General features: G+C 42.0%; 2 protein-coding genes across 6 annotated transcripts in view; one reads left to right on the top strand and one right to left on the bottom strand.

Moving 5' to 3' along the window:
* Positions 1 to 15,472, top strand: part of wdr25 (WD repeat domain 25) — a 76,561-nt gene extending 61,089 nt beyond the window's left edge. Inside the window, exons 7-8 of one of the 3 annotated variants that reach the window (XM_057860432.1) lie at positions 2,873 to 3,094; positions 13,262 to 15,472. In XM_057860432.1, coding sequence (XP_057716415.1) covers positions 2,873 to 3,094 — 222 coding nt within the window. In that variant the 3' untranslated portion in view covers positions 13,262 to 15,472. Of the gene's footprint in view, positions 1 to 2,872; positions 3,095 to 7,952; positions 7,969 to 8,040; positions 8,409 to 13,261 lie in introns of those variants that run through there. The other 2 variants (XM_057860433.1, XM_057860434.1) reach the window with 2 other exon arrangements.
* LOC130931535 (brain-enriched guanylate kinase-associated protein) overlaps positions 12,694 to 16,762 on the bottom strand; it is a 272,836-nt gene continuing 268,767 nt past the window's right edge. For all 3 annotated transcript variants that reach the window (XM_057860428.1, XM_057860430.1, XM_057860429.1), the window contains one exon: positions 12,694 to 16,296. In XM_057860428.1, coding sequence (XP_057716411.1) covers positions 14,782 to 16,296 — 1,515 coding nt within the window. In that variant the 3' untranslated portion in view covers positions 12,694 to 14,781. The remainder of the gene's footprint in view (positions 16,297 to 16,762) is intronic.

Raw genomic sequence — 16,762 nt, forward strand, 5'->3', positions numbered from 1 at the left:
TGTGTGTGTGTGTGTGTGTGTGTGTGTGTGTATATATATATATATATATATATATATATATATATACACAGTGCCTTGCAAAAGTATTCGGCCCCCTTGAACCTTGCAACCTTTCGCCACATTTCAGGCTTCAAACATAAAGATATAAAATTTTAATTTTTTTGTCAAGAATCAACAACAAGTGGGACACAATCGTGAAGTGGAACAAAATTTATTGGATAATTTAAACTTTTTTAACAAATAAAAAATCTGAAAAGTGGGGTGTGCAATATTATTCGGCCCCCTTGCGTTAATACTTTGTAGCGCCACCTTTTGCTCCAATTACAGCTGCAAGTCGCTTGGGGTATGTTTCTATCAGTTTTGCACATCGGGAGACTGGCATTCTTGCCCATTCTTCCTTGCAAAACAGCTCGAGCTCAGAGAGGTTGGATGGAGAGTGTTTGTGAACAGCAGTCTTCAGCTTTTTCCACAGATTCTCGATTGGATTCAGGTCTGGACTTTGACTTGGCCATTCTAACACCTGGATACGTTTATTTTTGAACCATTCCATTGTAGATTTGGCTTTATGTTTTGGATCATTGTCCTGTTGGAAGATAAATCTCCGTCCCAGTCTCAGGTCTTGTGCAGATACCAACAGGTTTTCTTCCAGAATGCTCCTGTATTTGGCTGCATCCATCTTCCCGTCAATTTTAACCATCTTCCCTGTCCGTGCTGAAGAAAAGCAGGCCCAAACCATGATGCTGCCACCACCATGTTTGACAGTGGGGATGGTGTGTTCAGGGTGATGAGCTGTGTTGCTTTTACGCCAAACATATCGTTTTGCATTGTGGCCAAAAAGTTCTTTTGGTTTCATCTGACCAGAGCACCTTCTTCCACATGTTTGGTGTGTCTCCCAGGTGGCTTGTGGCAAACTTTAAACGAGACTTTTTATGGATATCTTTGAGAAATGGCTTTCTTCTTGCCACTCTTCCATAAAGGCCAGATTTGTGCAGTGTACGACTGATTGTTGTCCTATGGACAGACTCTCCCATCTCAGCTGTAGATCTCTGCAGTTCATTCAGAGTGATCATGGGCCTCTTGGCTGCATCTCTGATCAGTTTTCTCCTTGTTTGAGAAGAAAGTTTGGAAGGACGGCCGGGTTTTGGTAGATTTGCAGTGGTCTGATGCTCCTTCCATTTCAATATGATGGCTTGCACAGTGCTCCTTGAGATGTTTAAAGCTTGGGAAATCTTTTTGTATCCAAATCCGGCTTTAAACTTCTCCACAACAGTATCTCGGACCTGCCGGGTGTGTTCCTTGGTTTTCATAATGCTCTCTGTACTTTAAACAGAACCCTGAGACTATCACAGAGCAGGTGCATTTATACGGAGACTTGATTACACACAGGTGGATTCTATTTATCGTCATCGGTCATTTAGGACAACATTGGATCATTCAGAGATCCTCACTGAACTTTTGGAGTGAGTTTGCTGCACTGAAAGTAAAGGGGCCGAATAATATTGCACGCCCCACTTTTCAGTTTTTTATTTGTTAAAAAAGTTTAAATTATCCAATAAATGTTGTTCCACTTCACGATTGTGTCCCACTTGTTGTTGATTCTTGACAAAAAAATTAAATTTCATATCTTTATGTTTGAAGCCTGAAATGTGGCGAAAGGTTGCAAGATTCAAGGGGGCCCAATACTTTTGCAAGGCACTGCATATATTAATTAAATCGCTTTCTAATTGTATTTAACGTTACAGACATAATATGTTACACTCATCCTGAGTCTTTAGTTTAGGCTTAAGGTAGGGTTATCAAAAAATATTCCGATAACGGAGGCTATTAATTTATTACAAATGTGTCACGTTAAAATAATTAACGCTATTAATTTATACGCTGCACGACGCTCTCACTCATTGTTGCGCTCGATCTGTAATGACACCCTTTTACCTACATAGAGATAAAAAGCAGCGCTAAATGAGTAAAGTGAATTTTGGCAGCCTTTGGAGCCTTTCTTCAATTGGCTAAAGCCTTGCAATCTCTCTCCCCATGATTAGAAACATCATAGGAAGCAATGTGGGGAAGCAAGGTGGCATTTGATCTTTGTCTTAACTCCTTAAGTTATTTCCCAAAGCAGAGAATATATATTCATTGGTAGCACGACGCACAGTCATGGTTCCACTTCCCATCATGGTTCCATTTCCCATCATGCATTGGGGAATGGTTGCAGTATCATTTACTGAAAGCTCAACAAATACACTAGATGGCAATATTTAGTCACAATATACAAAATCACAAGTCTTTCTATCCGTGGATCCCTCTCACAGAAAGAATGTTAATAATGTAAATGCCATCTTGAAAATGTATTGTCATAATAAACAAATACAGTACTTATGTACTGTACGTTGAATGTATATATTCGTCCGAGTTTTATTCATTTTTTTCCTAATGCATTGCCAAAATGTATATGATCGGGAAAAATTATCGGGAATGATTGGAATTGAATCAGGAGCAAAAAAAAGCAATCAGATCGGGAAATATCGGGATCGGCAGATACTCAAACTAAAATGATCGGGATCGGATCGGGAGCAAAAAAACATGATCGGAACAACCCTAATCTCTATATTGGTGTACTTTATTAAAAAAAGCCTTTTCACAGTTTTACTGTCGATAATGTCCTATGAATGTGAATGTTAGTGTGATTGTCTAATTATGAGTCCAGGGTTAGGCTCCAGTTAATGTTGCCAATAAGAGAAAATAGATCTCTATAGTATTGAACTTTATTAAAAGAGAGTAATAAAATAAAAATCAACTTTTTCACAGTTTTACTGCATGCAATTTTGACATGGAAAATAATTAGGAAGCATAACGTGAGTTTTGACTCTCTTAGGTCGAGGGATATGCGGTCCAGTGTGAATTCTCTTTGGATGGAACTCTTCTAGCGTCCGGCAGCTCTACCGGCTCAGCCCACTTCTACGACTACCACAACGCTCGCCTACTTCGCACTCTGCAAGCACACCGACAGCCGTGCTTATGCGTGTCCCAACATCCTGTCCTGCCGGCCACTGCCGCCACTTGCGACTGGGCCGGTGAGATCAAGGTCTGGCACTGAGTAAGTGAGTTCAAAATGGGACTTAAATGTTAGGTAGGTGAAGACTATAAATGGAACTGGATCTCTGGGGCACACAAACACATGGCATCAGCTTTCTTCCAAGTCATTATCTTTAAAAGCGAAATTCTCTTTGTGTCTTGATTTGTCTTTGTTCTCGCTAGCTCTGATGTGACATTTCCCTCAACATCTCAGCCGGAGCGAGACTAAAGTAAAATGAATCGCTCACATCTGTCAGCTCTTGTCAGCTTTGTCCAAAAATCCCACCCGTCAACAAAAGAGCAGAGACGCCCACGCGCGTGTGAACTTTATCTTTCATTTGCAGTCCTTAAAATACACGACATATTTCATTCCAAAATGCTACTTTCTATGTTCTTTTTCAAGTGTGATAGTCATTCATCTTTGTTTTTAATGTCAAATAAAAGCTGGTAAATGGTGATACACAGAGAAAGCCAACTCAAAAGATTTTTTTTATATGATCCTTTTGTATGTTTTTTTTTTTTTTTACAGTAGACTGTAGTACCTTGACTTGATTTTATTTCTTCAGTAACCGAGCTCGTAACTCATTTTACTCATATATCACTGTATTTGTGTTAAGCTCTTCCGTTCAGTGGAACACACTAGCAGTTTTATGTTAAAGTTTCCACTGTACTACCGGTGTTGTTCTTGACAGCCCTTTTAATTTTCGTCTTAGTCTTAGGGCGCTTTCATGCTAGCACTGTTTGGTCCGTTTGAAACAGACCAGAGTTGTTTTTCTCAAATAGTCCGCTTCGGTTTGTAAATGTGAACGCGCAACTGAACTGTAGTTCGGACCAAACTGAGTCTTGGTCCGCTTTAAGCGCACCCTGCTAAGCTTGTGAATGCAACCGCAGCAGGGTACTTTATGTGCTGCGTCACAGTGATGCTCTAGGCCAGGGGTCCCCAAACTATGGCCCGCCTCCACATTTGGTCCAGCCCCCGATCAATTTTTTATTTAAAAAAATTTTTTTTTTTCAATAGTGTTATTTACAGTGGGGCAAATAAGTATTAAGTAAACCACTAATTTGTGCAATTTCTCCCACTTGAAAATATTAGCGAGGCCTGTAATTGTCAACATGGTTAAACCTCAACCACGAGAGACAGAATGTGGGAAAAAAAAAGAAAACGAAAATCACATTGTTTGATTTTTAAATAATTTATTTACAAATCATGGTGGAAAATAAGTATTTGGTCAATACCAAAAGTTCATCTCAGTACTTTGTTATGTACCCTTTGTTGGCAATAATGTAGGCTAACCGTTTTCTGTAACTCTTCACAAGCTTTTCACACACTGTTGCTGGTATTTTGGCCCATTCCTCCATGCAGATCTCCTCTAGAGCAGTGATGTTTTGGGGCTGTCGTTGGGCAACACGGACTTTCATCTCCCTCTGCAGATTTTCTATGAGGTTGAGACCTGGAGACTGGCTAGGCCACTCCAGGACCTTGAAATGCTTCTTATAGAGCCACTCCTTTGTTGCCCTGGCTGCGTGTTCGGGATCATTGTCATGCTGAAAGACCCAGCCACGTCTCATCTTCAATGCCCTTGCTGATGGAAAGAGATTTTCACTCAAAATCTCTCGATACATGGCCCCATTCATTCTTTCCTTTACACAGATCAGTTGTCCTGGTCTACTTGCAGAAAAACAGCCCCAAAGCATGATGTTTCCACCCCCATGCTTCACAGTGGGCATGGTGCAATTCAGTATTCTTTTTCCTCCAAACAAGAGAACCTGTGTTTCTTCCAAAAAATTCTATTTTGGTTTCATCTGACCATAACACATTCTCCCAGTCCTCTTCTGCATCATCCAAATGCTCTCTAGTGAACCGCAGAAGGGCCTGGACGTGTACTTTTTTCAGCAGGGGGACAGGTCTGGCAGTGCAGGTTTTTAATTCCCTGGCGGTGCAATGTGTTACTGATAGTAGCCTTTGTTACTGTGGTCCCAGCTCTCTGTAGTCAAAGTCAAAGTCAAAGTTTGCTTTATTGTCAATTCTACCACATGTGCAAGGACAGACAGAGAATTGAAATTGCGTGACTCTCTAACCTCAGTGGCAGTAAAGATGAAATAAAAGAAATAAATATATATAAAAATAGACAACTGTACAATCTGACAATGTGAAACACACGAAATAAAAACAGGTACTGGAAAAGTAGCAGACTGCAATAGTGCAAATGTTTTGTCCTATACACACACACGCGCGCACACACACACACGTATACATACATACATACATACCAACATGTATGATTGTGCAAAAAGGGTTATATAAAGTGACTAGATGACTATTTATAAATGACTATTATAAAGTGAGTATAAAGTAACTGTTTTAAGGTGCCTATTGTAAAGTGACTGCGTGCAAAATGACTGTTGCTTGTGAAGTGGGACTGGGAAGTCAGAGTCCAGATGGAGCGGATGTGAGGAGCGAGGGCAGAGCAGGGAGAGAGTTGAGAATCCTGACAGCCTGTAGGTCATTCACGAGGTCCCTCCATGTGGTTCTGGGATTTTCACTCCCCATTCTTCTTATCATTTTGACGTCACGGGGTGAGGAGGAGGTTGAAAGTCCGTGTTGCCCAACGACAGCCCCAAAACATCACTGCTCTAGACGAGATCTGCATGGAGGAATGGGCCAAAATACCAGCAACAGTGTGTGAAAAGCTTGTGAAGAGTTACAGAAAACGGTTGGCCTCCGTTATTGCCAACAAAGGGTACATAACAAAGTATTGAGATGAACTTTTGGTATGGACCAAATACTTATTTTCCACCATGATTTGCAAATAAATTCTTTAAAAATCAAACAATGTGATGTTCTGTTTTTTTTTCTCCACATTCTGTCTCTCATGGTTGAGGTTTACCCATGTTGACTCCCTAATATTTTCAAGTGGGAGAACTTGCACAGTTAGTGGTTGACTAAATACTTATTTGCCCCACTGTATTTCCTGGCTTTTTTCTGCGAAGAACCCAGAGAGGGTTATTTGGTTATTATCTATTTATTAATAGTGTTATTATTATTCTATTCTATTCTATTCTATTTTGGGCTGTCAAACAATTAAAATTTTTAATCGAGTTACGACCACGGATATTATAGGATGGGATTGTAGTTCTTAAAAGATAAATGTTAGTACAAGTTATAGAATTTTTTTAAATATTAAAACCCCTCAATGTTTTTGTTTCAATAAAATTTTTAAAAATTTTCAATCAAAAAATAAACTAGTAGCTCGCCATTGTTGATGTCAATAATTACACGATGCTCATGGTGCTGAAACCCATAAAATCAGTCGCACCCAAGCGGCAGCAGAGGGCGACAAAACACCAAAAAACACAGGTAACAAGTGGACATGGCACTGTGCTGTCATTCTAATCTGTTTGAGCGGGGCATGTGCGTTAATTGCGTCAAATATTTTAAAGTGATTAGTTTAAAAAATTAATTACTGCCCGTTAATGCGATAATTTTGACAGCCCTATATATTATATTATATTATATTTACTTTTGTTCCATGAAGAATTCAGAAAGGGTTATTTGATTGTGGCTTTCTGGAAAAACAATACATTTTTACATTTAGGCACTCCTGCAATCGTCACACTTTTCTGTTACAAACTGACCCGGCCCCCTCATCAGAGAAGGAAAAAGTTATGTGGCCCTCACAGGAAAAAGTTTGGGGACCCCTGCTCTAGGCTGTGACGGTATGTGCAGGGCATCTTTAGAAGCGGAAGTACAGCGCGGACGCTATTCAAAATAAACATTTGCAAAATGACAGACGATTAGCCATGGCCAAATGTTGTTGTGCTCCGCTAAGTAGTTGCATTTCATACACAGAATCTGGTTCTAATGTGGTGATTGTGTTTTGCATGCTGTTGCTGAACGTACCGTGTGAGAGTGACTGGACGAGACAGCAGGAGCCTCTCTGGGCGGTCGTTTCTTGAGTCTCGGTCTCCTGGAAGTGGTGACAATTTGACGGTCCAAAAAGTCACGAAAGTGAGAGCGACAGTGTGACTTGGGGTACTATGCGTTTCCCTTTCGTGGTTTTAATTTTCCACTTTGCATTTTTTAATATACTCCAGTTCGCTCAGCATTGAGTTGGGAGGGAGCGAGCCCGCTGCTGGCTGAGTTGCGACTTGCTATGCTATGCTACATTACGTTTTTTTTTTCTCTTTCGGACTTACGTGCATACAAACTTCTTCTCACTTGACAAAAAATTGACACATACAGATGCATGGTTATATTATCATTGCAAAATAAAAAACAGTAATAGAAAAAAACTATTTACTTGTTTAACATGTAAAAACAATGTTATGCTCCATTACGTGCAGCATCACAACAACATGCTGTTACGCTCAACGCTCCCTCCCCTCTGAGAAGCGAGGTATTTCCTCTTCTATTTGTCCAGTCAATGATTGCGCCTTTAGTCCACGTGATGCTACTCGGAAAGTTCGCTTGGCGTGGTGTGAATGCTGAACTTTTACAAAAACTCATTTGCAAGTGTTGCTGCGAGGAAGCTCTCCAACCCGACCCTGGTCCTCTTGGTCTAGTGTGAAAGCGCCCTTAGTCTTTTGGACGATAATACATATGAGTGTAAGTCATATTATAGTCATTTCAAAATGTGTTTGTGTTAGTCTAGTTTTTGTTGACGAAAGTAGACTACCGTAATTACCCAAATTTGACGCGCACCTGAAATTTACCTGTAAAATCAAGGGTATATTCTTGTACTCGTGTATAAAGTGCACCCTAATTTTCGCACCATTAAATATGAGTCTCGTGTCCTGAAGTTTTATATAGTAACCGGTTGTAGCGAGTTTTAACAGAATTCAACTGCGGAACTAATGTTGGCAAGTTGTGTCGTTCCCAGGTGGAAGAGTTTAGTTAAGGGAACAGCTGGAAGTAAACGTCTCCCGCCTCAGCATGCAAGACATACGCTGTTACTTTGTGAATTTCAGTGTCAATAAAACAACGCGGTTTGGCTCCGTGGTTCGATACTACTCGTCAGACTCCTGTCCTAGCTCGCTACACGGTCAACATTTATACAAAATGGATCGCCGTATACTTTCTCTTCAAGACAACATGGCTGTCTCAAGCCGGCATGTTGCGACATGAAGGTAAGAAAATTGTACCGGTAAATACCGGTAATAGACGAATAGTACAACAAAAGCATTTTAATTTTATTAGATGTGAAAAATATCATCATGAAAACAATTATTTACGATATAAAAGTTGATTATTATATATCACTGTTGTTCGGATCAGGTAATATTGTGCTGGTCCATGCTGATACTGGAACATGAATCATGATGAATCTTTGTCTCCGTCCCTGTACAGTGGGGCAAATAAGTATTTAGTCAACCACTAATTGTGCATGTTCTCCAACTTGAAAATATTAGAGAGGCCTGTAATTGTCAACATGGGTAAACCTCAACCATGAGAGACAGAATATGGGAAAAAAGAAAAGAAAATCACATTGTTTGATTTTAAAAGAATTTATTTGCAAATCATGGTGGAGAAGAAGTATTTGGTCAATACCAAAAGTTCATCTCAATACTTTGTTATATACCCTTTGTTGGCAATAACGGAAGCCAAACGTTTTCTGTAACTCTTCACAAGCTTTTCACACACTGTTGCTGGTATTTTGGCCCATTCCCTCATGCAGATCTCCTCTAGAGCAGTGATGTTTTGGGGCTGTCGTTGGGCAACACGGACTTCATCTCCCTCCACAGATTTTCTATGGGGTTGAGATCTGGAGTCTGGCTAGGCTACTCCAGGACCTTGAAATGCTTCTTACGAAGCCACTCCTTTGTTGCCCTAGCTATGTGTTTGGGATCATTGTCATGCTGAAAGACCCAGACACGTCTCATCTTCAATGCCCTTGCTGATGGAAGGAGATTTTCACTCAAAATCTCTCGATACATGGCCCCCCATTCATTCTTTCCTTTACACAGATCAGTCGTCCTGGTCCCTTTGCAGAAAAACAGCCCCAAAGATGATGTTTCCACCCCCATGCTTCACAGTGGGTATGGTGTTCTTCGGATGCAATTCAGTATTCTTTCTCCTCCAAACACGAGAACCTGTGTTTCTACCAAAAAGTTCTATTTTGGTTTCATCTGACCATAACATATTCTCTCAGTCCTCTTGTGGATCATCCAAATGCTAGCGAACCGCAGGCGGGCCTGGACGTGTACTTTCTTCAGCAGGGGGACACGTCTGGCAGTGCAGGATTTAAGTCCCTGGCGGCACATTGTGTTACTGACTGTAGCTTTTGTTACTGTGGTCCCAGTTCTCTGTAGGTCATTCACTAGGTCCCCCCGTGTGGTTCTGGGATTTTTGCTCACCGTTCTTGTTATCATTTTGACGCCATGGGGTGAGATCTTGCATGGAGCCCCAGATCGAGCGAGATTATCAGTGGTGTTGTATGTCTTTCATTTTCTAATAATTGCTCCCACGGTTGATTTCTTTACACCAAGCGTTTTACCTATTGCAGATTCAGTCTTCCCAGCCTGGTGCAGGTCTACAATTTTGTTTCTGGTGTCCTTCGACAGCTCTTTGGTCTTGGCCATAGTGGAGTTTGGAGTATGACTGAATGAGGTTGTGGACAGGTGTCTTTTATACCGATAATGAGTTAAAACAGGTGCCATTAATACAGGTAAACGAGTGGAGCCTCATTAGACCTCGTTAGAAGAAGTTAGACCTCTTTGACAGCCAGAAATCTTGCTTGTTTTTAGATGACTAAATACTTATCTTCCACTCTAATTTGGAAATCTTTAAAAATCAAACAATATCATTTTGTTTTTTCCCCCACATTCTGTCTCATGGTTGAGGTTTACCCATGTTGACAATTACAGGCCTCTCTAATCTTTTCAAGTAGGAGAACTTGCACAATTGGTGGTTGATTAAATACTTATTTGCCCCACTATATACAGTATAACGCGCACCCATGATTTTACAAGTGCATTTTGGGGAAAAAAAGTGCACGTTATATTTGGGAAATTATCGGTAATTCCGTCAAGCTTTAATCGACATTTACTCAAAATGTTTTCGTCCGTAAAATTCAAACGTTTTAGTCCAAAAATGAATAAATGTTTCCAACAATTTTGAATGAACATTGACAGACGAGCACATATTGTAACGTTTACAAGGACAACGCCAACTTATTCATAATACACACTCAGCAAGAAAACATTATTTTCATTTAATTACACCTGGACACCACGAACTTTATACGACAATTGTCAGAGAGTTTAAGAGGACACTCGCGGTTAGCATGTAGCCTAATGCTAACGCAAACGTGAATGCTATGCACACTCGATGGGTTACATATGCGTTTCAAAACAAGCTAGCCTGGATAAGACAGTGAGTTAGGGGGGTGCAGCACGTCACATAAGTGACACAACCAGACACTGCTACGATCCAGGCTACAAAAATGTTACACACTGTGATCATGTGACAGAAACTCTGACCTCAGACCAAAACTGGCATTCGTCTGTTTTTGTCTTCCAAGAAACAATTTTAGCATGTTATCGCCTCGTCATCGTTGACAAAAACACTGCACTGTACATACAGTAATTTCTTGATTTCAAATGAAGCATCTAGATACCCTTTAATGTTTTCCCAACATTCATCTTTATTAAATAAATACAGCAAAAAATATATAATCATGCATCAGACAGACATGTTCACATTCTGTTGCAACTGGGACCTTTATGGAGGTAGGACTGGACAGAGCCACTTGAACTTCCTTATTGGGCCAATCGACACATTCCATAAATATAACAACAACTGAATAGAATACAGTTGTATTGTTGTCTAAAGATACATTTTCTCTCTGTGACTTTCTGTACAGCAACACCACAAAAATACCATGTATTACTTTATTAAATCTGTACAGCGGTTGTATTCAAGCATTTTTTAAACCTTTCTTAAACTACCCACACTCACACCGAATAATTATCAATGGAGATTTTAAAAGAAGTATATGGTGTGAATAAAAGTGAAGTTAGCTTGAAGCCAGTGTTTACAGTACGGGAGAGGTAGAGACATTATGTTAAAAATGGCACTGCAAGTTCTTGTTGATTATCTCTTCCTCACTGGAATAATAGAAACCCAATCTCGCAAATTCAAGTCATTTTGGCTCCTATTCTGCTGTAGTATAAAGAGTTCAATAAATAAAGTGAGGGGGTGTCTATTCCAAACTGTGGAAGCCCATTTCTGCGCTTTGATGATTACTGTATGTCGTTTTAATGTGATTGACTCAAATGAAAATAACTTACCAACTCAACATAACGAGAACCCTTATGTAAAAATAAATTACTTGTGATTGGATTATTTAGAAAAGACAGCCAAAATGTACAAGACTTCAGAACAGATTGAATCCACTCCACTGTGAAAAGCCAAAAAGCCCCCAAATTATCAAATAAACTCAAAATAACGTGTTAAATTTCAGTACAAGTAGTCCCCGGGTTACGAATGAGCTCCATTCCTACCAGGCGAGGTAACCCAAATTTCTGCATGAATTGGAATTAACTCTTTAAGTACCCTGACAAATACCCCCTAAACCTCAAAATAACTATGCAAAAACATGTATTATACATCATATTATTAAAATTAAGTAAAAAAAACAAACAAACAAAAAACGGCATCACGCGACAAATAATAAACTCTGGGACGCGACTAAAACGCGGCCGCTCTGCAATGGGTGTACACTTGCTGTTTGACTTTTTTGTTTTGTTTAGTTTATGAGTCATGAACCTGAACCTTGAACCTGTCCTGTTCAGCTACTTGACACGGAGAATGGAAATCTGAGTGTCCGATTGGTTTGAACAGTTTTAATGTATCACATGGGAGTGTGACACACTCCTATTGTGGTCATTCAACATGTCTGGTTTATAAGAAGAAAGCAGCGAACAGGAAGGGGTTATGGAGGAACACAATGGAGAAGGACAGAGAGAGAGAGATAAGCACAGATAACAGCAAAAAATACATTGAACGCCTTCACTAACTATGAATATGTTGATGAATTTGTTAGTAGAACTGGGAATCTTTGGGCACCTTACGATTCAATTACGATTCAGAGGCTTCGATTCGATTATAAAATGATTATTCATGCACCCCCCTCCTTATTTTTATTTTATGTTTTGTACATTAGTTCCAAAATTGTTCAAAAATCCTCTCAGGCTAAACCAAACGACTTTTCAGTATCAAGTTAACATATAACAGTAAACAAATATACAAAAATAACAGTAAATTAAAAAAACGTCCCCATTCAGTATCAGCAGCTTTAAACTACATTCAATTAATTTAATGTTGTGAATCAACTGTTACAGTTGTTAAAATTGCTCCCGTTATTCCATAATTTCCCTTCTGTCTACTTTTGTCAAAGTTAGATTCAAGACAAGATTCTGCCGATTTAGGAGTATTTTAGATGAAAAGTTAATTAGGTTTGCTACAACAGAGTCTTCTAGAGAGGTCTACTGCTTTAAGATGGCAGCTGTTTACTTTCGCCGGAAAGTCTGTCATTTCGCGTCTCTGTTCAATAATACATGTTCTAACACCGACGTCGTCTGTCATTTTGCTTCTAGTTCTACATATACAGTACACCTGCCTAAAACTTTTGCACAGTACTGTATATGAGATCTACTGTAGCCGTATGTTTGTAGCAACTAGCAACTGGGCCTTGTTTGTAACGGCTGTTGGCCGCAGTCAAGTATGATTGTTTTTTTTCTCTAGCGGCATGAGTTGAACATGATATTTACCCTCGGTCCGTTCCTCATTGCGTTCCAAAGACCGCGCTGACTGTGTTTTACTTCCGCTTTACCTGGTATAATTCAATAATCGGAATTTGGATATTTGTGAATCGTTCAAGAATCTTCCACGGCCGAATCGCGAATAATCTAAGAATCGGAAATTTCGCGCGCCTCTAATTGTTAGCTAGTTGTATTTCCGGTTGACACCATGTGGGGGGCCTGATGACCAAGGAGAAAGAAGGGGGGGGGGGGTTAGAAAGATAAGTGATTGGGAGGGGTGGTGTATACACAAATCAGCCATGTGAGGTGTAGAACCCAGTATTTGTGTGAATCCCTTGTGAGTGTATGTTGGCATTTAATTCTATGCTGCTTGATCGCTAATCCTGACACTGAGTTTTTCTACTTGAGTGTGTCTTATTGCACCTAGTGATGCGTGAATCCCTTCAGACGTGATAGTCCTGCAGATGAGTGAAAATGCTGCGCGGGAGCCGCCCTAGTGCCACGGCCCTTCACCAGCCAATCAGGGGACGAGCGGGCGCAGCCCATCCCTCCCGCTGCCCAGCAAGGGGGCCGCCGTCATCCCCCCAGGATTCAGGGTTGTCCCCCCGACCATCCGTGCCCCCATCAAACGGCCTTCAGGAATGGGATGAAGGGATGCACCCCGCGCACCCCCATCCCCAACGAGCAATTGCCACAGCCCCCGAACCTACACGGAACACCACGGGACCCCCATGCCCCACTACGCCCAGGGCAGGATACCCACCCGGAGAAACGCAGGGAGGATACCAAGGCAGAAAAGAGAGTTGGAAGGCGGAAGTAGGAGAGTGCTGAGAAGATATTACAGTGCAAAGTGAAGAGTGCGTGAGTTAAGAGGCAAGCTCCCGCAGGTGGGGCCCCGTCCACCAAAACCACCGGCCGCAGGGCGAGAGAGGCACCGCTGTTTGAGTTTAACGACGTTTTACTGCGTTGACGCGGTGGCAACGCTAAAACACCGCAGACGAGTCTGGTGTATTCCAGCCTTTTGACTGTGAAAAATACAGAGCTCAAACACACACACTGTTACGCGACTTTAAAAAAAATAAAAAATGACTGAAAACAAAAAGGCAGACGAGACTCTTTTGTCTGAAGTCGAAATCCCGTAAGTCGGGTAAGTCGTAACCTGGGGACTACCTGTAATATTCCCATTCATACTAGTAGCTCTCTCCCTTTTTAACCATCTCTGTTCTACCAAGCGGGAAGAAGACACTAGAGTATCAATAAACAAGATCCCGTATACAGTATGTACATATGCTGCAAAAGTTGCGCCCCACTAGACGGAATTAAGGCAGCTGAACCAGTGTCCTGCTATGTGAATAACAATTGTAAAGTACGCTTACAGATCTAATTCTTATATAAAAATACGACAAACTCCCGCCGAGTTGTTCAAAATCTTCCATCTTGCATCCGAAACAGTCCATTAACATACCGTATATCTTCCATTGGTTTACAATACATTGTATGCACATTGCAATCTTAGTTTGATGCAAATGGTTATGAATAATATTATCCCATTGTACATGCTTTACTCTTACAACAGTAATAATACGAATAATTAAGTTTCTTGCTGGTTTTACGTAACAGTATTCCGTATCAAAGTTTTAGCACAAAGCACAGTATATCCATGGTCTGTCTTGCTGTAGGTGGTTAATCCCAGTGGCTCTAAAGATCAATAAAATGAAAAGTCACCAAATTGCTACACCATTTCAGCTAGCTAGAAGCTACACTTTAATATGACATACAATAGAAAAAGTTGCAGACTCCATGAAACATGCCTTGGCTAGGATACATAAAACACTGAACACCCTTGTCACACCAAGTATGCTGCAGAGAACATCGGAGACAGTACAGTACAGAAGGCTAGTAATCATCAGCATCATGCATAAAATGGCAAGCTCCTTCCCCAGTTCTTCAGTTCAGCAGCGTACCGTAGAGCTGTGCCTTGGTCAGACTGTCCTTCCGTGTCAGCCCGGTGCTGCCAAATTTTTGGTATCTTGGAGAGGTTTTCTTAGGTAGCGCCGGACCGACGGCGCTGAGGGCAGAGCTGGAGCTGGGGCGAGGCCGGACACTAGGCCTGGGGCTCGGGTAATGCTGAAGACTTGAGGCTTCTAAAGAGCTTTGGTGTAAGGACTCAGCCGAGCTTCCGGCGCTCAGATTTACATACTCCTTCTTGGCACGCTCCTTCTCTTTCGAGCTTCCTGAGGGCAACGAGCCGTCCGGATTGCCGTCCTTGGCTCGATAGGTCGCAGAGTTCTTTTTCGGTTTGCGGAGCTCCGCAGGCGGAAGTTTCGGGCTGCGACTGGGTGAAGGGGAACCCAGTGCGAAGCACTGGTCCAGCATGTGGCTGTGGAAGACGTCGTCCCCCTCTTGGAAGCTGCTATAAAGAGATCCTTTGGTCTTACTTGATGGACCCATGGCGTAGTGGCACTCTGAAAAACTGTACGGGGAGACCCGTCCCGTCACGTTATGATAGGAAGACGAAAAGGTATTAACATCTTCCACACTCAGCTGTTTCCACTGGCTGCTCAGCTCATCCTCCTGGGCGTGGATATCAGCCCTGCTTTCCAGAGGTGTACTCTGCACCTGGCCTAATCCGGTTGTAGATCCCATGCTGTGAGAGGAAGCCAGGCGAGGGGTGCTGGCATGGTACGGTTCACTGAAGCAAGAGGCTGTCCTTGTGTATGCTGGCGAGGTGCCCTTCTGCGGGCTCCTTGCAGCACCAATGTGCTGAATGCTGTTGGACTTAGGGAAACCTGAGCCGTCTTTATCGTAGGAAGACACACTTTTGCGTTCATAGTCTCCGCTGCCACTGTCCCGCCAGTCCATATACAAACCCTGGTGTGAAGTGGATAAAGTGCTACTGGCAGTGCGTACCCCACTGGCCATTATGCCGCCCTTGTCATCTGAAGCAAGGCTAAAACTGGAGTAGGAACTGGAGGCGGGAAGGCTTCCGGCGCTGAACTCTTCATGGTGGCGGAAGGATGATGGCGGCCCGTGATGGGAGAAGCTGCCTGAGTGGTAGGCCTCCTCGTCCGCGTTGCTATCTGTGGAGTTCTGGGCATGAAGCTGGAGCAAAGTGGTGCCGTGGAGGTCGATGCTTTGCCTGCGGTCTGTTTCCTGCCAGCGTTCAGGGCAGTAGAGGGCCGTGTCGCTACAGTACAAGTCTGAAGTCTTGTAGGCAACACGGCGATTGAAGTGATCATTACTACCTGCTCCCGCCATGGAGTCTCCATCCTGCATGTGTGGACTTGGGGAACGAGTCGCGGGGGAACCGTTTCCCGGTTCTGGTTTTTCCAAGATCTTGGCAATGATGGCTGTGGGAACAGCATCAGAGTAATTGGAGTGGCACATTGCCATGGTGGCCTCACTACCCTGATTGTGTTTCTCGATGTGGGAACTGATGCGTTCCTGGAAGTCCAGCGGGAGCTGAAACATTGAGAGACATAACGAGGTTGATTAATATTGGTGTATCAATGCAGATGAATTGTGACTAGGCATGTGCCGGTTAGCGGTTTCACGTGGTGTGAAAAAGTCGCGGTTTCAAAACCACTAAAATTTTCTGTCAGACCGTAGCACGGTATTCGCTATTTTTCATGAGTCAAAAATGCAGCCAGAAGTGGCTTGGCGCGGCAACGCTCACCCCTTCCCGTCTATTGCTGTGTGTGAACGTGACTATATTCGGCTAGACAGCCTGCGAACCCAAAAACAAATACTCCAAACACAAGGTGTACTTTTCTTCAGTTTATTGAGCTCTCAAATCGTGGTAAGTGGCCTAAAATGAATACATTTAAAACGTTGTACAATCGTATTTTTCCATGTGTGAGTAGCTTCAACAGATTAGCACCATGAAAAAGTTCACCAAAAACAAATCACACATTTTCCTTTCAAGTTC

Source organism: Corythoichthys intestinalis, chromosome 15 (assembly GCF_030265065.1).
Source record: "Corythoichthys intestinalis isolate RoL2023-P3 chromosome 15, ASM3026506v1, whole genome shotgun sequence".
Lineage (NCBI taxonomy): Eukaryota > Metazoa > Chordata > Actinopteri > Syngnathiformes > Syngnathidae > Corythoichthys > Corythoichthys intestinalis.